Source organism: Salmo trutta, chromosome 8 (assembly GCF_901001165.1).
Source record: "Salmo trutta chromosome 8, fSalTru1.1, whole genome shotgun sequence".
NCBI lineage: Eukaryota > Metazoa > Chordata > Actinopteri > Salmoniformes > Salmonidae > Salmo > Salmo trutta.
The window spans coordinates 17,036,032-17,060,993 of NC_042964.1; the positions used below are offsets into that span (position 1 = coordinate 17,036,032).

General features: G+C 42.3%; 1 protein-coding gene and 1 long non-coding RNA gene across 2 annotated transcripts; both read right to left on the minus strand.

The window, feature by feature from the left end:
* Nucleotides 1-9,286: 9,286 nt before the first annotated feature.
* Nucleotides 9,287-14,573, minus strand: LOC115198305 (uncharacterized). Its single transcript, XM_029760185.1, has 18 exons — nucleotides 14,484-14,573; nucleotides 14,342-14,397; nucleotides 14,133-14,222; nucleotides 13,775-13,902; nucleotides 13,534-13,677; nucleotides 13,351-13,422; nucleotides 13,095-13,271; nucleotides 12,775-12,871; nucleotides 12,363-12,586; nucleotides 12,032-12,185; nucleotides 11,738-11,946; nucleotides 11,468-11,585; nucleotides 11,097-11,302; nucleotides 10,884-11,001; nucleotides 10,615-10,781; nucleotides 9,836-9,918; nucleotides 9,587-9,700; nucleotides 9,287-9,362 (listed from the first exon to the last, which is right to left on the minus strand). Exons 1-18 carry the CDS (start codon nucleotides 14,504-14,506, stop codon nucleotides 9,356-9,358), a joined length of 2,187 nt encoding a protein of 728 aa, XP_029616045.1. The 5' UTR covers nucleotides 14,507-14,573; the 3' UTR covers nucleotides 9,287-9,355.
* A 7,663-nt stretch (nucleotides 14,574-22,236) lies between these two features.
* LOC115198307 (uncharacterized) lies at nucleotides 22,237-24,832 on the minus strand. The gene is made up of 3 exons (XR_003879205.1): nucleotides 24,737-24,832; nucleotides 22,564-22,622; nucleotides 22,237-22,480 (listed from the first exon to the last, which is right to left on the minus strand). It is a non-coding gene; the product is annotated as an uncharacterized LOC115198307 (long non-coding RNA).
* Between the last annotated feature and the right edge of the window lie 130 nt (nucleotides 24,833-24,962).

Genomic DNA, 24,962 nt, shown 5'->3' on the forward strand with positions numbered 1-24,962 from the left:
TAATGGCCACAAACAAAGAACTTTCTTCTGAAACTTGTCAGTCTATTCTTGTTCTGAGAAATGAAGGCTACTCCATGTGAGAAATTGCCAAGAAACTGAAGATCTGGTGCAACGCTGTGCACTACTCCCTTCACAGAACTGCGCAAACTGGCTCTAACCAGAATAGAAAGGAGTGGGAGGCCCCGGTGCACAACTGAGCAAGAGGACACGTACAGTACATTAGAGTGTCTAGTTTGTGAAACAGACGCCTCACAAGTCCTCAACTGGCAGCTTCATTAAATAGTACCCGCAAAACACCAATCTCAACGTCAACAGTCAAGAGGCGACTCCGGGATGCTGGCCTTCTAGGCAGAGTTCTTCTGTCCAGTGTCTGTGTTCTTTTGCCCATCTTAATCTTTTCTTTTTATTGGCCAGTCTGAGATATGGCTTTTTCTTTGAAACTCTGCCTAGAAGGCCAGCATCCCGGAGTTGCCTCTTCACTGTTGACATTGACACTGGTGTTTTGCGGGTACTACTTAATAAAGCTGCCAGTTGAAGACTTGTGAGGCGTCTGTTTCTCAAACTAGACACTATAATGTACTTATCCTCTTGCTCAGCTGTGCACCGGGGCCTCCCACTCTTTCTATTCTGGTTAGAGCCAGTTTGCGCTGTTCTGTGAAGGGAGTAGTACACAGCATTGTACGAGATCTTCAGTTTCTTGACAATTTCTCGCAAGGAATAGCCTTAATTTCTCAGAACAAGAGTAGACCGACGAGTTTCATTAGAAAGTTCTTTGTTTCTCGACATTTTGAGATGGTAATTGAAGCCACAAATACTGATGCTCTAGATATTCAACTGGTCTAAAGGCCAGTTGTATTGCTTCTTTAATCAGCACAACTGTTTTCTGCTGTGCTAACATAATTGCAAAAGGGTTTTCTAATGATGAATTAGCCTTTTAAAATGATAAACTTGGATTAGCTAACCCAATGTGCCATTGGAACACAGGAGTGATGGTTTGCTGATGATGGGCCTCTGTTCACCTATGTAGATATTCCATAAAATAATCTGTGGTTTACAGCTACAATAGTCATTTCCAACATTAACAATGTCAACACTGTATTTATGATCAATTTTATGTTATTTTAATGGACAAAAAATGTGCTTTTCTCTCAAAAACAAGGACATTTCTAAGTGACCCCAAACTTCTGAACGGTAGTGTATGTACAAAAATAAAAAAGGTTTGTTTAAACAGATAACAAAACCCACTAATCATAAATGTACAGATGAACCAATCACAAAAAACACAGTATGTTTTATTTAAAATGTGTGTGTGCATGTGTGGATGTGCATGTGTGAATTAGGCTACATGGAGGAGATTACTGAGTAGTTTGGTTAATCTGGCTGACCCCCCAGTCTTCAGTTGAAGTTATTGACAGTTTGTGAGATTTTGGAAATATGAAGATTAGAATTTCAGAGTATGGTAGAGAATTGACTATGTGAGGTGCGGCAGTGGGAAGGGTGAAGGTCTTCACAGTGTCTTGTGTTATATAGATGGATTTCAGAATTAACCTGGAAGAATCCATTGAAGGGTTTAGGTAAACTGTCTGGAAGGTATGAGTACTTGTGGATGAAAATGCATAATTTGCGTACATTCATGTCGTAAATAGATCGTAAATAGTTTCTTAAACAAAGTTGCAGATAGAGCCAGGTAATTAAAGGAGGTGGTTAGTCTTGCAAATGTATTTTGTATGATGAGTAATTTGTGTAGGTAGGAGTCATATGTACTGGCCCAGACAATATTACAGTAAATGAGACATGAGTGAATTAAGCTATAGTAAAGACTTAGGAAGCAAGCCTGACGAAACAAACCACTAATCTTTATGATGATACCAACAGACTGTTACTTTGCTGCGGACAAGTTGAATGTGATCTTTCCAGGATAACTTTTCATCAATTAGAATTCAGAGGGATCAAGTATATGTGACTTGTTCCATTTCATTCCCACCAATTGAGATTCTGGCCTTTTTATAATTTTTTTTATTTATTTTTTTTTACAATATTTCTTATTCTTACTAGTGAGCACAATAAAGATCATTTGTTTATCTGGAACAATTCAGAAAAGTTGGCCATGCCTGAGTTGGCTTCATTAATTAGTGAATCAAAATTCTTATGCGATAAAATCGAATTGTTATCGTCAGCAAAGGGAATGGGAAGTACGGTAGGAGACACAGCAGCAAGACAATGATATAGATTAGGAATAACAATTATAAAATTGTTCTCTATCATAAATGTAACTATATAACTAATTATATGTATAAATCATGAAAACATGAAAACGTATTAACATACTCCTTGACTAGTTTGGCCCAAGCTTGCTTTACAACCTTAAATCCCCTTCAGTCTGTCTGCAAAAAGGCTCTCAAAGTGCTTGATAGGACTACCATGCCATTAGACCCACACAACTGTGATTGATGTGCACTGTCCTTGTAAAATAAAATTAACTCAACCTGCAATTCACGTCACTGACCTGACGTTGTTCCACGTAATGGAAACAGATTATGTTAGAATACATTTACTTCCTGTTCAATTCACTGGTGTTACTAAACAATCAAACCAAGAATCAATAACCAGAAACTTTTACGATTCAACTATCCAGACCCGAATCACTTACAGCCAATATATAGCCCAGCGAGCGTGACTAACTCACCTATTCTTTCCAGTAGGCAAAATATAACCCCTACTCAAACAACGTTCTGTTTTACCTCTATTGTAAGATTAAAACGTGTTACAACTTTCTCCTCTCTTTCGGCTTCACACTTATGAAATGTCTACGACTTTAAAAGTACCATGTAAATTGCCAAATGTATAAAATACTTAATTCAACTCCTTTCAACTAAAAAACACATGTCGGTGGGTACTACTCTATCGCAATCACCTATCCGCTCATTATAATCCATTAGATTTAGGTAACTGTCTCTTCCTTGATTCAGTTATTTAAATACAACTCCCATTCTCTATATGTCCTCGCAGCAGGACATTTAGACAGACAACAGACAACGTACTTTATCGAATTCGCCTCGCTATTATTTTGAATGCATTCGTCTTTCAATTTAAACTAAACAAGCTATCAAAATGTTCAGTTTATATCTTAAACACTAACAACCGTATCTTTCCAGGCAAAACATACCAACAGTTGAATGACAATCAGCAACTCAAATTTTAATCCACTGATGCATCGGCTGAGAAACTAACCTGGGTCTCCCACATGGTAGGCAAGAATTCTACCTCTGAACCACCAATGCTATTGCTAAGGGTTGCAATTTTGGTGGTTTTGACCTACTCGGTCACAATGTTTACAGGGAGCCTTACCTTCTCGGGCGAAATGCCGTGTCTTATTGCAATTCGAACACTTTCTATCGTCTGGTTCCATCCAGTTTCTACTCTCCCTGTTTCCCCTTCTTCTGACAATCTCGGTTTTTATGGCCTGTTTTGTTACAATGTTTACACGGTTCCTCACAATCCCTTGCATAATGCCACGACTTCTGACAGTTGAAACATGTATTTTCATTATTCCTATCCATTTTTTTTCTTGAACACAGTTACCCCGATAGTTACTGTTAGATGCTCTAACTCAACCGGTTCACTCTTTTTACAGTCTCGGTGATTATGGCCTACTTTATTGCAGTGTTTACACGGTGCCTCACAATCTCTAGCGAAATGACCCGGTTTGTTACAGTTAAAGCATCTATCTCCCCCATTCTTTTGACCGTCTCTATCCCCTTTTCTCGACTTTCTCAATAAGTTTGCTAAATCCTGTTCTCCTTTCTGTGTCTCTGTGGGGGCCTTGGGAGTCCTCTCCGTCTGAGAGGATTTATTACTCATGTTCGTTCAATTACTATTGTTGTTATTCTGCTTCTCCTTACAATCTGTGTGCGTTCTATTACTCTCTATGTGTGTTTTCTATCGTTATTATCCTTAACCTATGTTGATAAATACATACCGTTAATATTTCCTAGAATTTTAGAATAATTATTTGTATGAATCCTGATATATTATTTAAATCTCACACGTATACGACCATAAGTTATACTTATTTTTATGTCGTTCCTTGCGACTTTTGACTGTTCAATATATCTCTCACACGCAAATAATTATCTTATTCTGTGTGTGCTTTTAAAACTCTGATTCAATTACTTCTGTGTATTCCTTACCTACTGTTAATTTCCTCTAGGATCTTAGAATAATTATTTTTATGACTTTTGATAGATTATTAGGTCTCACATGCATACAACAATAAGCTATTTACTAGAGGTTGTAAGGCCCTGGTCAACAGCCCATTTTTCCGTTGTTCCTTATGGCTTTTGACTGATCAATATATCTCACACGCAATTATCTTCTTACCCCCGTGGACATTTCCAATGAGTATTCTATTTACCTTCTATGTGTATGTGCTTCTACTCTCTTACTCAATTGCTACCGTCTTTTTCTAATGTATATTCTCACAATCTATGTACATGTCTTCTTTCCGCTAGTTTACAGTCGTAAATACCTTGTCATTATGGCTTGTATAATATATCCTTGATCGGGTTTAACAAATCGTTCTCTTAGATCTCAATATTAGCTAGTTTACACTGGTAGTGCAGATACCCTATGTCATTTCAGACAAAGTCACTGAGGACTTAACAATTCCTAGGTGGCTTCTACTCCCAATTCCTATCTTCTAATTGCATAGAATACTACCTATATCAGGGTTCTCTACACAACATTCTAAAGATAGGTCACCAGGTTAGAATGCGCAATCAGATCTAGAGATCAATGCCCAAACCACACAAGAATCATTAAAATATTTCTCTGAATGTAGCCTAGACATCAATTCCCCAAATCTGTGAATATAGATTTACTGAACTTCGTCTTGTAGGCTGGGAAAAGCAATGTAGGTTGAATCCCGTCACCGTCAACCTTAGATATTTACCGGCCTGTTATGGAACCCCAATTTCAGGGAACAGGTCTTTAATTAACGAGTCAATGACCCGCTCGTGCACGGTTTCCGGCGTGTTACCTTAGGAAGACACGGACAGATTTTGGGATCCGGCTCAAAGGACCAGTTGTTATGAGAATTATGTTCTCAATGTTAACTTCAATTAAAATACTCAGTCTGCCACCCAGAATGTGTAAGATTCTGGTTGAATAACACAGACGGAGGCCCAGTTTACAAGAATCAGAAGTGTTTATTCAGGGCGCTCTGAAGTCCATTGTACAGAGACATCATTATATACCAGGCTCCGTATATACGCACACACATACACACAAACATTAAGGCCCAGATCTCTTAACACTGTAGATCATTACCCAGCCGACAGTTTCATTCCTCTGAGATTAGGGAAACCTTGAGGGGGACTCCCTCTCATATCTTAAACCCTCAGAGTTCAAGCTAGGGCAGGTCAACCACAGTTTAACAGTTCTTAGTGTTTACTAAAACACACAGACACATTCTTCTCTTATCCTAGTCCAACCTCGTTAGGCTTAACCCTTTAGTTACTCATTCTACATGCTATATAGACCATATCCCTAATAGTTAAGTCTCAGGGTAGAATTATTTAATCATTACATTCAAATATATAAATTCCTTTACACCACATCAGTCACGGGCTTTATCAATAAGTGCATAGATGACTTCGTCCCCACAGCGACTACGTGAACGAATCCAAACCAAAAAAAAACATGGATTACAGGCAATATCGGTGCTCTGCTAAAGGCTGTAGCTACTGCTTAAAAGAAAGCCCGCAACAACCTCCGATGAGACAAACATGCAAAAGGACAATATAAGAGGAAAGTGGAATCCTATTAGACCCGGATCTCACTCTCCGTGGCTGATGATAGTAAAGCTTTTAAAAGGTTTAAAACTCACAAGGCCACCGGGCCAGACGGAATACCAGTGAGCGTTCTTGGAGAATGTGCAGATCAGCAAGTGTCATCACTGACGTTTCCACTCTCTCCTTGTCCCAGTCGTTAATCCCAACATGTTTCAAGTTACCACCATTGTCCCTGTTCCCAAGAACTCCAAGGTAGCCTGCCTAAATGAATATCGCCCTGTAGCACTCATCTGTAATTATGAAGTTCTTTGAAAAGGCTGGTCATGACACACATCAACACCATCATCCTAGACACCCAGAACCCACTCCAATGTTCATATTGCCCCAACAGTTCCACAGATTACGTAATCTCAAATGCACTTCACAATGCCCTCTTCCCACCTGGACAACAGGATAAATAACTGTGAGAATGCTGTTCATAGACTACCATTCATAGACTGATGGGCCAGCCCCAGGTGGTGAGGGTAGGCAACAACATCTCTGCCACGCTCTGTTGGTGTGCAAAAGCAGTCTTGGGTCTGGGGAGAGAGGAACCTGCCAGTAACCACTGCAGAGGTCTAGTGAGGAGAGCAAGGAGGACATCCTAACCAGGTTCAGTGACTCATCAATACATAATATAGGGTATGACTCCTTCCTGGTTACTGCATTCAGCCACCTGTAGTCCGCACAAAACCTCAGCTTATCCCCCTTCTTAGGAATCATGACTATTGGTGCCGCCCAGGGGCTGCCTGAGGGCTCAATGAAGTCTGCCCACTGCATCTCCAATGGCCTTGTCTGCTGCCTCCTGGTGTGCCAGTGGGATATGGCTGGGATGCGTCTTGACGTGCCGAGCTTCCCCTCGTGCTGCACCAGAATCTGACCCACCTCTTCACTCAGAGCAAAGCTGTCTCTGAATTCCAACAGCAACAGCTGTTCCTGCTGCTCGGGGTGAAGACCATCACAGTTCCTCTCCCATCTCTCTCTCACTGCGGACAGTGTCCTCTCCTCTCCCATCTGGGGTGGCACAGGCTCACAGAGGGACGTTTCATGGAGGTAGCTGGGGAAAGTAACACACAGATGGGGGAGGGGGGGCTGTGCGGAGCTGCACAGTTGTGGGCTTGAACCGAGTCCAACCTGGTACAATGTCCGGCCTCACCGGGGTTACTGTGGACTCAGTGTCCACCAGGGCAGGGCACCCCCTCCACAGTGACAGCGAAGTGACAAAAGTCCCCAACACAGGTCCGGCCCACCACAACAGGCTCCAGGATCCTCATGCAGTAGTCTGCTTCTGGGGGAGGTGGAGCCTAGCGATGGTGGGGTTTTGGAAAGAGCCAGGGATCGGCGCCGCCCCATCTATGCGGACCCCAAGCAATTTCCCTGAGCTCTGTGGGACATGGGGTAATCCCTGCGCAGATGGCCTGGCTGGCCACACCCCCAGCAGACCATGTGGCCAGAGTGTGCGCTGCATGCTGACTGTAGTGCAATAGAACAATTGAGTTTAGTTATTTTCACGCAGGCATTTCCAGCTCTGGGCTGCTCTGCACCACAGCCCACACAGTGGGTGTACTGTATCGACACGCCCCCACTGAAGCCCCAGCCCACACAATCTCACTCTCCAAAGCTTTCTGTAATGAATCAAACACGACAGTGTCTAGGGTTTACCGAGAATGGTGCGACCCCCCAAAATGTTTTATTCAGCTGCAGTCCTGTAGGCAAAAGGGTGGGGAATGGAATCATTTTAAAAAAATCAGGGGAGGGAGGGGTGTCTTGGTTGAGGGGCAGCTCTCAGGGAACTATGGGAGGGGGTGGATCTTCGGGGCTGGTGGCCAGGCAGTTGGGAGCTTGGGCCGGTAGCTGATGGGGACCCGAACCAGCAACCGGTTTCTTGGCCTTGTGGGAGATCTGTCAACGTGCCCTTGATTAGGGCGTTGACCCTGGTTTCTTCTGTGGGTCACTCTGGAAGACGGCTAATGTGATGATGTTGAGCAGCTTCACTGCAAGTAGATATCATTTTTTTGAATATTACAACATAAATAATTGAAAAAAATTGTGCAAGCTAATATGCAGGCCACAAACTGGCAAATAACGGTGCAGTACAAAAGTGGTGTGCAAAATGGCATCTCGGAATGCACAACTCATCGGTGCGTGTCAACGATGGGCTATTGCAGACGACCACACCGGGTTCCACTCATGAGCTAAAATCAAGAAGAACTGGCTCCAGTGGGCATGCAATCACCAACACTGTACAATTGAGGAGCAGAAAAACATTGCCTGGTCTGACAAATCTAAGTTCCATCATGACAGCAGAGTCCCGATTTGGCTTAAGTAGCATGAGTCAATGGCCCCATCCTGTGTTGACAAGTGGTGTAATGGATGTTTTCCTGGCACACGTTAGGTCCAACACCGTTCACCTGATGACCGGGGTCAGCCTGCAGGCGCCCAGCCTGCCACAAGGAGTCACTAGAGTGCTATGAGCCAAGTCAAACCCTCCCCCGGGCGATGCTGGGCCAATTGTGTGCAACCCTATGGGACTCCCAATCACGATCAAACCCAGGTCTGTAGTAGCGCCTTAGACGGCTGCACCACACAGGAGGCCCCTTTAGCGGGCTCTTGTTTGCATCCATGTCCTGTTCCTTGTAAGAGGTAGATTAGCCTTTAGCCCAGCACTGATATTGTCTGTAATCCATGGTTTATTTTGGATACGTTCGTAGTCACGCCAAGAATCAGACAGTATCAACGTCAGTCCGCCCACTGGAATCCACACCCATTCCATCCACCTAGCAGACTTGAGCCCTGATGCCCTTGCCTCAGCCAGATCCGATGTCTATCCACAAGCATTCCTGTGATCCTCCACTCAGGCCACCTTGAAGCATTGTCCCTTTTCACTGCTAGGCTAATCCACATTGCCAGCCACCGTTGTCCACTAGTGCAATTTGTTTACTTGCACACCAATGTAATGAGCAAAATGTCCACAAGTTGAAAATGAATGACAACCTGTTATTTAACCTGAATGCACAGGCTACTGTAACCCACAAACACCCTAAAGAAACAGCACTGTCAGGACTAGAGATAAAAGAATAGCCTAGTCATAACTTGCAGTGCCCCTCGTCAGATTTACATCTACCCCAGTTTAGGTTGGTACCATAAGAGTCCTGTTAGAAGTTGAATGGTGGGGTGCACACCTGTTTAATTGCCTCTTAAAGCAACAGGGGCAGTGATCAATTCATTACCATTTCTGTAATGTAGGATCTTTGAGACACTTTATATAAGTAGTAGTCTTCCACTTCATTCAAACACAACAGTTTATCAGTCCACTTAAACCCAGTTTCCACTGGCACTTAAAGGGCCAAATAGCTTGCTCCCTGGGTTGACTTTAAAGTGTTAACCAATTAGTATTCACTTGGATATAATCCCCAAACTGAAGCCACATCCCATCCCCATCAGGACAAGCTACAGAGATTTGCAAAATTATATTTATTAAGACATTTACACTCAATACTCTTAACAGCATTCACTCCAATTCATTAGTTCCTACGGAGAGAGGAAAAAAAAAGGTTGGGTCAGTTTGAAGTGTAACAGCATACTAGTCAGTCATAAAATTGTGTTGTGTGACTGGTGTGGGCCTAATGGTTCATGTGCCAGTTTAGGATGGCTGGCAGGCATTTCTCCCAGGGGTCACTCCTGTTTTGGAGGGTGAAGGTATAATGGTGGGCTGAAATAATTTGTGGACAGAGTCAGGCGTATTGAACACTTACTTTACAGGAAGTCTAGTCAAGATGGTGCCAAATCCTGGTGAGTCTGCTTCAAACCGCCGATACGCAAACAGCTTGTATAAACCACTCAGTGGATAGACACACCGCACTGTCACCCTAACGAGAGAACAATTGTACATTAAAGCCACAAGTGCCTGTAGTGAGAATTAATGACTGATGTGTATTGTACATTTGTTTCAATAAATGAGACAGTAAATTATTAGTGAAGTCATGTACACAAAGGCAGTATACCTGGTTGAGACTGGTGCTTCCACAGATTGGCTCGTGTGCTCAATGGTAATCTCATTTTCGTAGGTAAGGTGCTGGTAATCAAACTGCACCACAAGAGGTCAAAAACCCCAATTTAATAATGCAACCATTAACCTGTTGAAGCCATGTCTTAAAGCTTACGGTTGTTTCCTTGTCAGGCCTCATGAGAAATCAAGACAGTATAAATCTGAATATTAATTTAAATAGTCGGCCTGTATGCTGAAAGTTCTTGAGTTAAAGCAGAGTTTCCCCAAACTCTGTCCTGGGGCACAATTTTCCCTGGCATTACAGATTCAAATACCAACTCAGCAAGCTTTGAATCAGCTTTGTAACGCTTAGGTTAAAAAACAAAATAAGTACCAGCGGCCCTAGAATAAAGTTGGGGTACACCGAGTTAAAGGCACACTAACCACTTGGACCAATTCTACAGCTACAGGATAACTAGATGCGGTTATTCTGGTGTTCAGATTAGGATATGGGGCAAGGTCAGTGCTTAAACAAGTTAAAAATCGATAACAGGTTAAATTAGGGGGGGCTTCAGCTGAGTCCTTTGGCAAGACTAGAGGCTTCAAACCAAAAATCCCAATTTCTAACACTTACGACCCAGAACTAAAACCCGCAGCTGACCAATTTAGCAAGATTTTAGTTAGGGGTTAAGATGGATGACCACTAGAACTTTAATTTTAAATACCCATCACTGGCAGAGCCAGTCACCTGATTGCATTTATGATTCTAATTCTATAGGTTGGACAGTGCTATACCTGGACCCTGGTTCCACAGGTGTCGAGTTTAAAGCTAAAGAGAACCCTAGTGTCATCCATCGCTTGGGGCATGCAGGTGGAGTCCAGGAGGGAGGTTCTGCTGGGTTCAGATCCAGGGATGGCCAAAATCATAGACACCACTGTCATCACACCTTCAGTGGAACACACTGGAGAGAGGAAGGCCTGTTAGTGCTGATCAATCCTATAAAAGCATCCTCAGGCAAAAGCAAGCAAAGCTGCAGGTCATTATGTGACACCGAAGTATTTACCTATGACCTCAGTAGTCTGGAAGAGACAAGCTTTGGCCAAGGAACTCTTGACCGCCAAGGTCTTGGGAAGTCTTGAGAGAATTTCAAAAGTGCCACGGAACTGCTTCAAATTGATGTCCTGAAATAAAAAAAAAGACAGGTACATTTTAGGTCCATATAACTCCTACTTTACCCAACAAGTTAGTTTAAGTGCTTGACCAATAAGCATCTCACCTTATAAGTGAAGCCAACAGAGAAGAGGGGCACTTCCAGGGTCAGACGCTTGCTGTCATTGCGCATGACATAGCCTCGCTTGGCTGCCAGATTTGGGGTCAGACGGTAAGGGCCAACACCCACCTCCCACAGGTAGTCAAATGGCTTATGGTCCATCTGGAAACTGATGCTTTTCTCGTTGCAGACACCTTTGAAGACCGGAGGAACTGAAGAAAAGGCAGGCCAAATAGTTTAGTCAAAAGTGCCAAGATGACGTTAAGGGTAAACATGGGGAGGTGTATAGTGGTTGGTTGCTGGGCTGCGTCGTCTGAACCAGAAGACTAGGAATACCATTGTGCAGCGCAGGTCTCTTATAGTTGAAGTCAACTTACAGACATCATTGAACTGAGCCACGACTGAGGCCAGGTAGAAGTAGGGCTCCTCCTGAGGCAGGATGACCAAAGTGTAGTTGATGTCCAACGAGTACTCGAGAAGCCCCTCTGTAGGGTACTATGGACAGGAACACAACACTCAAGAAACAGTACAAAAGCCTTCAATTCACCTCTTAAAACAGTTGGAGAATATTGAGGCGAGGAACCCCTCTTCTCCAATGTTGAGGAAAAGCCAAGTGACCCCAGTAGCTAATATCATTGCATCTTTACCAGCTTGTGAATAACGGCGTCAAATGGCACCCTGAGAATGTAGGCATGTAGGGTACTATTGGACTGGGGGACCATGGTTATGACAATGCCACTTTTATTCGCCTCTAGTATGGTGAAGTTGTGACCATTGAGCTTCACAGCCACCAGGTCAACATCGTAGGAGAGGTTCCCCAGGTACACAGTAAAAACACGATCCTCAAGGACTGTTTCTGTGGTGGGAGAAGGACAGGGTCATTAGCAACCATGATCATGGAGCTGAAGAGCCACTTCGGATTGGCTAGTAGAACTCCTTACGGTTAATGATGGAGATATGCTGGATCAGAAGTGGTGTGTTCATGGGCCTGTGGAGGCGGAGTCTGGTCTCCACACCACTGTCATCCATGAAGGTTTGTTCATAGTAGAGACGGACCACATAGAACTCATGGTACATGTTGTTCATCACAAAGCTCTGGAAGAGTTGAAACCGTTATGAAGCATCTGCCATTAGGTTATATGCTGCAACGTACAATATTCAAGGTGTACAGAGGACATGAGTGACTGAAGCCATTTGCAGCTTCTCGGCATCAGAATACAAGGTAAACTTCTGCATGTTAATGGTCAGATGTGGACCTAGTATGCTACTGACTTTTCTGTATCCTCCGGCAGCGTTGAAGGGGATGCTGATCTGGACGGTGGTGTCACTGATGTCCAGGCTGTAGCCTCGCTCTGCTGTGATGGGCTCATCCAGGAGCTGCCCATCCACCCCCATTGAGATCTTGCTGCTCTCCAACCCAAAGAGGCCAGAGACCAGCGGGGACAGCAGAGTGGGGGTCTGCCAGACCAGCCCCGCCCCATCATACATTCCTTCATCTGGAAAGAGGTTATACATAGACGCGTTAAGACTGATGCACACTTCCTGGTTTAGGGATCAATCAGTGCAGTATCTGAAATTACTTTATAGGTGAAAATAGTCACTAGATTGAGCCATCACTATTGCTTTAGCCCATCCAGTCCTCTGAACCTTGAATAGTAAGGGCTGATATGTCACTGAAACTTACCAGTGCTGCAAGCAACCACCAAGTCCACCATGATGACCACCCATCTCTGCCTGGAGACCAGTATTGGATAGACCATCTCAACCAACATACCATTCACCTGGAATTAGATAATGATTTGGTACCTGCTAACAATACAGTATGAAGATAGCTTTTCAGTTATGTAAATAAGTATAGTATTCCAGCCTAAACAAGTTAAAATATAAGAGATCCTACAGGAAAGCATGACCCCACCCATCAAGGCATTTCATGTAATTTGAGATTGGAAAGCCTCACCACAATTTAGATATACCCAAGATAACTGCATCCATTTAAATCCTCACCATGGTGACAGATCCCATGACAGAACCTGGCGTGTAGGGTGAACGGAACACCAGCCTCCCCTGGGTGAGGTAGAATACGTAGCCCAGCTCCCGAGCCTCTGAGAGAGACATGGGAGTCAGCTGCTGCCCCTCCTGCTGGAACATCACCTGCCAGGTAGACGTGGCAGAGCTGTGGGCCTGATGGGGGAAACAAGAGACAGGGCATGCATGGTGGAGCTCATCTAATTGAGAATTTGCCAAATAGCCTTTAGCTTACTGTAGCAAGGGCAGCAGTCCAGTTATCTGCTTCAGTACCAGGTAGACCAGACACATCACCCCTCACTGACACCTACAGGGGAACATAGCAGACCATACTCCTATAAAAAGGTTAAGGATAGTCTAGGCCAGCGTCGGCACAAATATAACCCTGGATGCACAGTCTAGAGCCATGTATTAGTACCTCCATATAGTTCTCTTCACAGCTGACTTCTCTGGGGGACCAGGGTAGAGGGAGAGAGCAGTTTGCATTCACAGTGTGGGTGGTTTCCACTCCCGTCGCATCAATTGTGATCAAGTTAAAGCTAAAAGTGAACACCTCATCATCCTAAAATACAAAAAGACAAGACCTTAAATGTAAGATATGCAAAAAGTGTTAAAAACCCTTCGAGCTTTGAAAAGACAAAACATGTGGTGATATGAACCTGGTTGTCAGTGTGGCAGGAGAAGTAGGAAGCTCTGAGCTCAGCATGGCCAGACAGAGGGAGGATACTGAACATGTAGCCACACTCTGACCCATACTGCTTAGTGATGGGGTGAACACCATCAGCATCTAGATGGAGAAAAGGATTTGAATATGTTCAAGTCATTAAGTTGAAAAAAGATTTCTTCCTAAGTGGTCCAACAGCACAGTGAAAGACTGAAATATACTGCAGGGAGAGACTTCCTGTCAGCACCAGCTACCAAACACTGGCCAAGACATGTTAAGATGCCAAGTTCATGAGCTGACCAAACCTGATTTCAGGCCCATTTGGTATCAGATAAGGTTAAAAGGCTACTTACCAACCGCTTCAAAGCGAGGTTCGTTCCCAGCGAATGAGAGTTGGGTTGTTACCAACAGGTATCGATCCCGACATGCAGTCTCAATGGCCCCTATATAGACACAAAGTGAGAATCTGAAGGGTGGAAGCTAAATGATTCTGACCAACAATTCATACCAGTGTTCTATAGCTTGTATAAAAGGATAATCTGACCCAATTTAAGTTTCTTACCTCTTGGAAGGTCAGAACATCTTACACTAGGCCATATAGACAGGAGTACAAATACTCTGTAAGTAAAACATAAGCACAGGTCAACATAGTGTGCCAGTGTCAAAACACTTACAAAGACATTTATGCCCATCACCAAACTTACCCGAACCAAAACACAAAAGCCATTGAGCAGTAGAAGTGTCTAACCCTAGCCAGGAACAGCTAGTCAACTACACCTGCTAACTAACCCAAGCTAACATAAACCATGTGCTTGCACTATCCTGGACAAAACAGCAGTTGATGAGTGGCACCTTCTCTCGCTGGCACTTGTATATAGGAGTGGTGCAATGCTTGACCAATTGCAAGCTTTCTGGAGTTAATGTGCAGGTAATTCATCTGATAATTGGGTCACATGGTTAAGGGTGCATCTCAATAGTCTAAAGTGGATTCCTCTCCTCATCTCCTCTCATTCCCCCGTCTTAGGACATGTTTTCCATCTCCATCGTCTGTAATTTATATTTATACATATCATTTCATGTTCTTGGTACAGATAAATCCTTGACTTTGGGGAATCAGCTTAGTGAACAAGTCCAGTGTTATATTTTCACTTGGCAATGGGCTCATTATATGAAAAACATTAAGTAGGGATTTTAAGAAACTTCACAGATTTGCAAACATGCTTATATTTTTTAATGGGCATTCTACAGAACATCTTCACTGTAGCACACCCACCACTGCCACATACTGCCCTGACCTCTGTTGGAGGCCTCTCTTTGAGTGCATTTCAGTGAATGTCAAACCACCTCCTCACCCCTACCAACTCGCTCTGAGGGCCCTCCAGTGTCACGCAAACTCACAAAGGTGACTTCCAGAGAGTGCTGAGTGGATCAATAAATCTATCAACTTCGGGACACACTCCTGACTTGAATGATGCAATTAATGTTCCACATTTATATAATAAAACCAGCATGAAATTAAAATGAATAAATCCCCGTTGTTTTACAAAATATAAACATCAGTAACAGTTAAACATTAATTGGGGATGTATTTCGATGGCAGGGTATCGACACTGGATTGTCGGCCTGAAATAAACTAAATAGTTTATAGAAATATACATTTGAATAGTGGGAAAAGAGAGAGAGTGTGTGTGTGTGTTTACCTGTAAGGGGAGTCTCTTGGCGGTACTGCACCTGGTTCTCATACACTAGGGAATGTCCCTCAACCTAGGTGAGGTAGAACATGTATGATCGAGTTAACACATAACATGTAACATGATGAATCATAGGGCTGTAACAATTCAGCCATACGCATCGTTCCCGATTCAAATGTTTAAGATACGACTGCATCCCCAACGATATGACCCCAACGTTAAAAATAAACGTGTGAATCAGCGATTTGTATCATATTGCTTTATTTCTACCTCCCGAAAATACCTCATATTTTGTGACAACTGATGCACCTCTACTTCAGTGACGAACTAAGCATGTAACTGTGTTGACAGTCATTGATTTACAAGTCATTTTGCAATCCGAACAATCCCAGGCAATATCAGTAGCCTAGTCAAACCATTCTCTAAAACGTATCATTCCTCTATCGTATCACATGTATTTACTAGTTACATATTGTATTTAAATGTCTTGAAAGGGAAATATGCACATCCCTAATGAATCAACATGTGTTAGCACACCAAGGTTATTATAGTAAACTAAAACTGAAACTAAAACTAATCGTGAAAAAATGATGGGGGGGGTAAAGTCGAACGGGGTTTCCAATGGGGTTTTCAAGCTCCAAATTAAGATTTACTTTATAATGGAAAGGTAGACTCAGTGAGATGACGTTGCCATGAGCAGCACCACAGAATTTGGGTGCGTTTGAGTGGTAAAGCAACCTACTGTAGACGAAAGTCGAGGAGTGAATTCGGGGGAGGTGCATTTGCAACTGACGACAGTTAGACACTAATGTGGTTTTCCAACAGCAAGGCTCAGATCAACATGGCAGTATTGCCACTGTTTATAAAATGTTTTCTTTATAAAGTTTGAAATAAACATGTATCCAACCCCCATATCACACACTCACAAACTGAAATCATAATATAAAATTGTGTGTACACATTTTACAATCAATTAGTGAGAGCCTCAAATATCACATTTATTTATCTACTGTACACATAAATCACAACAAATTGGTTCCTGTTTCAGTCATGTCTTTGGTCACGTTCACGTGGGTCCATCAAAAACACCCTAATGATTGGTTGACAATAAAGCCTCCAACAATGCAGGCAATGGCTGCAGAATGAAGTTGGTGAAGAGCAACTACAGAAACTTGTAGTCAACTGCAGTCAAAACTTCATGACCTTTGATCACGCCATTTTTATTCCCAGAATGCAAAACACTTTGAAAGGCGGTGACCAACGATGGTCACAGACTTTCGCATTTATGCAAGATTTTGTTCTCACAGTCACACAGAGGCTGCAGTCCTTACACATAATTTTTACCCCCTCAGCCCTTGCGCTAGCCACTTTCCCTCAGTGGAATCTCTGTCGAAACCGGATGCAGTTTGATTGTCATCTTAAGTGGAGGTCCAATTCACTTACGTTGCCTGCCTCGGCCTTCGATTTAGCTTGAGGGAGCGAGTGAACAACTTTGGTCACTTGCGGGGTTGATATGACCCACAATTCAATGCGAACTGTAGCCACATCAAACTCTGGTGGCCGCGAAGTGTTGAATTTAATCAACAAGTCTGCAATTTCGGCACGTCAGAAAAAAGTGTGAAGCTAGCTTGCTAAAAAATAGACATTGATTTTAACGTTGGCAAATTGTCTTAGTCTCGTAGTGAGGAACCTATAAAACATAGCTAGATTCATAAACATATTTTGGGGAATTCTGACATTTATTGGAATAGATGACCAAACTATAAAACTAGCTAGCCAGCAGTGGAGGCTCCTCAAAGGAGAAAGGGGAGGACCATCCTCCTCTGTGGATTTCATAAAAATTAAATGTTTAAAACATTTAAAAAGTGATCCCTTTTATATAAAACTATACTAAATATAATCACATGTCACCAAACAATTGACTACAACACACTATTTTGCAAAGAAGGTCTACAGTAGCCTCAACAGCACTCTGTAGGGTACGACCATGGAGTAGCAGAACAGCTAGCTTCCTTCCTCCTCTGGGTACATTGACTTCAATACAAAACCTAGGAGGCTCATGGTTCTCACCCCCTTCCATAGACTTACAGAGTAATTATGACAACTTCCAGAGGACGTCCTCCAGCCTATCAGAGCTCTTGCAGCATGAACTGAACAACATGAAATGTTGTCCACCCAATCAAAGGATCAGAGAATGAATCTAGTACTAAAAGCATAAGCTACAGCTAGCTAGCATTGCAGTGTATAAAATGTGGTGAGTAGTTGACTCAAAGAGAGAGAAAGACAATAGTTGAACAGTTTTGAACAAATTAATTTCTTCCAAAATGAAGGAGAAGCAAGAGATAAATAGAGAGCTTTGTATTTTTTTTCAGTTTCAGTTTCACTTACTTAGCTAGAAAATGCAGCTAGCTAGTTTAGCCTACTGAAACACCCTGCTCAAACAGAGGGATGCTATGTTAGCTAGCTGCCTATGACTATCCAACACAACACTGGAACTTTTCCAAGTCAAGGTAAGCTTTTGGTATTACTAATTTATTGCCATCGGGGCCCACCGGTATAACTGCTTACTGACTGTACACTACACTAACATTACTCCATGATTGTAGCGGGTTTACTAACTCGTTAGTTCTATTAGCTATGCTGACTATGATGTTACTTTAGCTAATATGATGACAATGATGTAGGCTGTGTGTAGCGGTTTGGTTTGGAAAGGCTTTTTTGCCTGGTCACATACAGCTGATGTGTTGTGCATTGAAGTCCACAAGGGAAGGGACAAATTGAGAGGAGAGCGCATAGAAGGAATTCAACGTGGCTGCTATGAAAGTGAAATGTGTTTACACGTGATCAGGGGTGTATTCATTCCACCGATTCTGTTGAAAACGTTTCCCGGAAGCAAACGGAACAAAACAGGGATAAACGTACCTACATTTGTCTAATAGAAACTCTCGTTTGCAACTGTTGGACTAATGATTACACTCTAGATCAGCTAGATGCAGGCAAGAGTGTGCAAGGTGGTATTGAATGTCACTGTCTGTCCAAGTGTCACTGTCTGCCGCCTCAAATTTGTCTCTCGACCTGTGTGCACTTACGTTGTAAACTTTAATTCATAGGCTAGGTTGTAGCAACCTCACGATGGGTATAGGGAAAATTTGAGTATCATGTTTAACTTCGCACTTCAACGCTCCTGGTTGTTGCTGAAATTGACCCATCTATAATTGACCCATCTCACTGAGTCTACCTTTAAACCTAACCTTTGACCTGTCCCATCACCTTATGCATTAGCGCCCCACAGTGGAAAGAAGTGACATCCCAAAAAACACAAAAACTGTCTCCTAGCCTCCTACGCATAGGCTTCTTTCCGTACCTAACACTAAAACTGAAACTGAATAATATAAAAACGAATTATAAATGTTTTATAAAACTTAAACTAAATAAAAACGAGTAAAGCGGATCTGAAAGCTAACTGAACTAAATCGAATTTAAAAAATAATCTTAAAACGACTATAAATAAAAACGAATATAAAAACACACAACTATAATAACCTTATAGCGCACACTCAGGTTGCTGTGGTACCACAGTAATCCAGGGAGAAGTTGAATAGGGCCCTGTCGCTGTCCGTCTCTTCGGGGACACAGCTGAGGTCAAATATGGTGGTGCAGTTTGGTTGGGTGGGCGGGATCGTACCTGTCAGTCATTATCACCATTCTGGTAAGCACACTGGAAGTCAAGAGTTCAAGGATCGGTTTTAACAGTGTTTGAATGAGGTCACTTCGGTCATTATTTTCAGTAGTATACCACACGTGTGTGTGTGTGTGCTACGCAGTAGCTCCCTGACAGGGAAGGTGCAGAGCTGGATAAGGCTGTCCTCCACTCTGAGTGTGTAAGTTCACCACACTCACCTCCACCCTGCATACTCAGTTCCTACAAGGGGATGCAGCGAGAGAGAAAGGGGAGGTTTTCATAATGAAAGCATCCCCTGCATTGACTTAGATGTAAAGAAAAATCATATACATGTTTTAAAAATATTTATCAAATAACTTTTCCCAAATGGTATGTTTAAGCTCTCAAAATACTCAACAAATGCTTATATACTCTCTGATTCACAAATTAATTCTTAATCCATCCAACAGAGTGTACCAAGATCTCTGGGGCTTTAATGAGATTGAGATTAGGAATCACTTGAATTAATTACAGATTAAAAGACCCACAATAAAGCTGGTTAAGACAAGTTTCCAAAGCCTACATATATGCATGCAATCCAACAGTTGGTTGCCCCCTCAAGCATTGTGAGGGTATTGTAGTTGAGTTTCATAGATACAGCCAATAGGTGGCGCCACATCACCATTTTCATTGCTTTCATATTAACATTTGACAAAATATGAAACTCACAAAGTGTGTGTGTGCGCCCGCACGCGTGCACCTTAACGTGTGTTCCCTCGGCTCCAAACGGAACGCTGACCTCAATCATCATGCCCCCTCTCATTGATCACACACTCACTCAGGGCAAGCGTCTCCACCCCTATCCTTATGCCCATGTCCCTGAACCGCCCATGGACCAGGGGGTAGAGGACATGGGGGACAGGCCAGAGCAGGTGGGACCCATCCACTGTCGCCTCATCTGGTGGAGTTGAGAGAGGGCGGGATAGATGGAGGAGGAGAGGAGGAAAGAGAGGTAGGGATAAGGAGATTTTCAAAAGAAGGCATGGCAGATAGGACCCCAGTCAAAACTAGCACTTGAAAACATGGACTGACTAATAGAGCAGGCCATTGAGGCATCAATGGCAAGGACCTTCCCTTGATGTGGGTACAAGAATGTGGCATTGACCACCTCCAGCTCCACCCCTTTGTCCTGTTTGTGCATAGATCCTGCCAAGAGGCAAAAAAACAGAGTTACTCCATCTCTAACCGTATACATTAAAGCACACACAAAGTGAGCACCATAAACCCCCTGCCTACATAGAAATAACCTCTGACCTTGATGGTGTAGGAGAGGGATGAGGAGTAGGGGCAGCGGAGGATGATCCTGGAGCCTGAATCAGAGATGTGGTAACCCAGGGCACTGGCCTCCGTCATGTGCCTGGGTCTATACTCCTCCTGCGGTTGGCCTGGCCTGTGAACATCATGTTCCTATCTCCCACCTCCTCCTTCGTCAGCTCAGATTCTAACACAGCTGGGACTGGTCGCTTTATGGACACCTTGGGTCCATAAAGGTAGCCTAGTGGTTAGAGCGTTGGACTTGTAATTGAAAGGTTGCAAGATCAAATCCCTGAGCTGACAAGATAAAAATCTGTTGTTCTGCCCCTGAACAAGGCAGCTAACCCACTGTTCCTAGGCTGTCATTGAAAATAAGAACATGTTCTTAACTGACTTGCCTAGTTAAATAAATGTAAATAAAAAATGATATTATATTGTGGTCTGATGGTCCTGTAAGTCATCTCTGTGTAGTTCTCCTCAGACGAGCTTCCGGCTACCCTAGGGGCACTGGGGAGAGCAGTGGCACAGGACGGGGTACCGCTACATCACTCCCATCTACCTGCCGGGTCATCAGCCACCACCTTGGACTGAAATCCGAGTCCCCCTGTGGTAACAGACACACAAAGAGATATTATTAAATAAATCAAATGTTATTGGTCAAATACACATATTTGGCAGGTGCAGCGAAATGCTTATGCTCCGTGCTCCAACAGTGCAGTAATACCTAACAATACAAAACACTCAAACCCAAAGAATAAAAAGAATGAAATTAAGAAATATCAGAACGAGCAATGTCAGAGTTCGGAATATAAATATATATGTATATGATGGTGTGTATAGACATTATGTATATGAATAGAAAAGGTGTGTACAGCAGTAGTTATACAGGATGAGCCTTGACTAGAATACAGTATATAAATATGAAGTAGGTAAAACAGTATGTAAACATTATTCAAGTGACCGGTGCTCAATGACTATGTCTATAGGGCAGCAGTCTCTAAGGTGCATGGTTGAGTACCGGGTGGTAGCCGGCTAGTAACAGTGACTAAGTTTCAGGGCAGGGTACTGGGCAGAGGCCGGCTAGTGGTGACTATTTAACAGTCTAATAGCCTGGAGATAGAAGCTGATTTTCAGTCTCTTGATCCCAGCTTTGATGCACGTGTACGGCCTCTGCCTTCTAGATGGTTGCAGGGTGAACAGGCCATGGCTCGGATGGTGAGGTCCTTTATGATCTTCCTGTGACACCGGGTGCTGTAGATGTCTTGGAGGGCAGGCAGTGTGCCCCTGGTGATGCGTTACGCTGACTAAACCACCCTCTGGTGGCGGTTCTAGACCATTTCAACTGGGGGGGCCAAGCTGGGGCCAGTTATACTGTTAGAGGGGCCAGTTACATTAGACGTTATTGTTGTTCTTCACTGCATTAGCAGGCAAAAGACCATGTTCATAATCATCATCGTTGCCACTGTCTAATAACGGATGTAAAAAAGAACAATAGCAAAAATGTGTTATGTAAAAATTATTTCATACTCCACATTTAGGGGGGCCACAAGGGGGTCCAAAATTATTGTCACAGGGGCACTGCCCCCCCCCCCCCCCCCCCAGAACCGCTACTGCTGGAGAGCCCTGCGATTGCAGAAGTTGCAATTGCCGTACCAGGCAATTGGTGCATGGTGCATCTGTAGAAGCTTGTGAGGGTCTTAGGGCCAAGTCGAATTTCTGACTGCCGAATACAGTCAATTACACACACAAAAATGTACCAAACTAAATATATTTAGTGGATTCATTGTTGAGTGCAACATCAGTGGATGAGGTGAGTTTTCCACCCAAACCTAGTGTAAAGCAATTGGAAAAGGACTTTATCAATCCAAAGCGATTTTATTATCACAAATAAGGAAATTCCAATATGGGTCAATCAAGTCAACCTGGTCGCCGACGTGGCAGGTTGACCAGACAGGAAGTGGACTCCATGGTGGTCTGATGACATCAGAGGTTTACAGGAAGTGAGAGTCAATATTCACAGTGCACCTAGCTTACTCTAAGGGGACAAAAAAAAGTGTTATTTAATTGAATGATGTCTGAACCCATCACTATTTTCAACCAATAACATTACACTTTCACCTTCAACGTTGAATCAGATCATTGGGCAGAGGGAGCCAGACACTCAGACTGGAATGTTCCTTTAACACAGGACAGATGGAATCATTACCATAAACTCATTGACACAGAACATGTTGTATTTGGTATGAGTCAATAATAAAAGCAAGGAGGCTGATCAACGGTGGCATGTGTTTCACAGATTATGTTTGTTTATGTTGTGTTAAATTTAATACACTGCCTTCTCATGTGCTTAAATTACTAATTTGTCTAAGAACTCTTAAGTAGGGAAGTTTCATAAATTTGAAGTACAGTATTGTATCCAAGGGTAGCGCATGTTCAATTAAGTACACATAACCATTGAGGAAGTTTAAAATTAATGATTTGAGGGAGTACAGTGGAATAATTATTATTATTAGGTTTTGTTTGTAGTTAACTTTTGGGTTTCTAAACTTTTATTTGTCTAAGAAAGTAAGAAACACTTCTGTGAAGGGGTGGTATGACTTTTGAACTCTATCATGGCGTTTCTTTGTGGTCTGATCAGCCTCATGGGAGGGCCATTTGGATAGTACATTTAAGGTAATTTGTAATACTGATTTTTAAGGTAATTTGTGTAATTGATAATTATGATAGAGTTAATGCAATTTAGAAAGTAATATTTCATGATCAACTGTGTCAAACACTTTGGATAAATGTAAAAAGATGCCAAGAGCATATTCATTGTTGTTAAGTGTTGTAAATATTTTATCCACAAATTGCAAAAGAGCCATATCTGTGGTGAAGTTTTTATGAAAACCATATTGGTGCTCATATAGAATAAAATGTTGATTTAAATGTTTCAACGTTCTAAGATTTTTTGAAAAACATGGTAGTATAGATATTGGGTGATAATTTGTAAAATATCTTGGATCCCCAGATTTATAGAGGGGGATAACTGCCAATGTTTCTCATCTTTAGGAACAATACCAGTTTGCATAGATTTGGTGAAGATATATGTTAGCAGCTCAGTGATCGAGGAAGACACCGATTTCATCATGACCTGCTGCTGATATCTTTAAATGACCAATACCGCCATCACCTACATTACTTCAGGGGATTAAACTGAAGCAGAGAAGGGAAATGTCCCTTAATGTAACCCAAGGAATTTCCATCCGTTTTCTTTGACATAGAAGAACCCACATTCACCAAAAAGTTATTCAATTCACATGAAATAACATTAGGATCACTATAAGTCCTATTTCCAACAATACATTGAGATGGGTTAGTTGTAGATGCCTTTTTAGAATTGAACAGTTGATAAACGATTTTCCAAGTTGACTTTATATTACTTAAGGATTCTTGGAATTTGTTAGTAAAATATATTTTGGGGAATATCCAAAGTAGGTGAGTAAATTTGCAGAATTTAGGGGAGAGGGATTTGTGAGAATTGGTTTTATACAACTTGTTTTTTTTAAAACTGGATTTTTTGAGACCGGTTGTAAACCAAGGTTAAAGTCTGGTAAGCAGACTCCACATCGGCCTGATTATAATTATTTTTCCATTAAATATCATCAATCAGCATCTTAAAGCGCTCACAATTACTTTAGTTAAATATTCTACATTTAATGCTACTAATTATTCCCATCTGTTCACTTCCAGCTGCCGAAGAGAAGTGGAAAATTGGAAAGGAATCAGAAATGTCAAAGTAAAATATACCTGTATTAACCACATTATTCAAAATATTATCAATAAGGGCGGCAGGTGAACTAACTGGTCACTCGCGTGGGCTCATAGATGAGGAAATACAGATCGCTAGAGTATAAATTATTCAAAAGGTCTGATGTCAGTGTGTGGTTCTCACTTTTAAATAAATATATGTTGTAATCACCCAACAGAAAACCCATTTTATCTTCGTTATTAATCAAATCCAAGGTTGATGCAAGGATATCAATGAAACTACCAATGTCAGAATCGGGTGGCAGATAGACGCATTCAGTTAGCACTTCTTTACCGACACAAAATGAACAGGCCATTTTTCTGAAAAGAGATGTTGCGGTTCTAGAGTGGTGAACAGTATAGCATGTCCCTTAACTCTAGAGGGGTGAGAATGAATCAATTGGTAACCAATCACTGCCCTGCAATAGAATTTAAGACAAATTGAATCACTATTATAGAAGTTAGCAATATTTTATAAAACGATTTAAATGAATGAGCTTACCTGAAGTAAAATCCAGTTGCCATTTATTTAATAAAGCTGCAGATCTTTGATCAACGTCTTCCCAGTGTTCTTCCCATTATAAAAAGTCAGACCGCATGGATGCTTTGTTCATTTTTTTTATACTCGCCTATCCCAAGGACATAATTGACCACGGATTTAAAACAGTTGCTGATATGCAATTTCACTGATCTACAATGCATCTCGATAGTCGTATACGTCATTGAAA

Excerpts from the sequence above, each read along its gene's own strand:
- LOC115198305 (XM_029760185.1), bottom strand. The coding sequence starts at position 14,506 with ATGGCTTTTGTGTTTTGGTTCGG. Across the intron at positions 13,272-13,350 it reads GGACTGCTGCCCTTGCTACA|GCCCACAGCTCTGCCACGTC; the intron begins GTAAGCTAAAGG and ends TTCCCCCATCAG. Across the intron at positions 12,186-12,362 it reads CTGCCGGAGGATACAGAAAA|AGCTTTGTGATGAACAACAT; the intron begins GTCAGTAGCATA and ends CAACTCTTCCAG.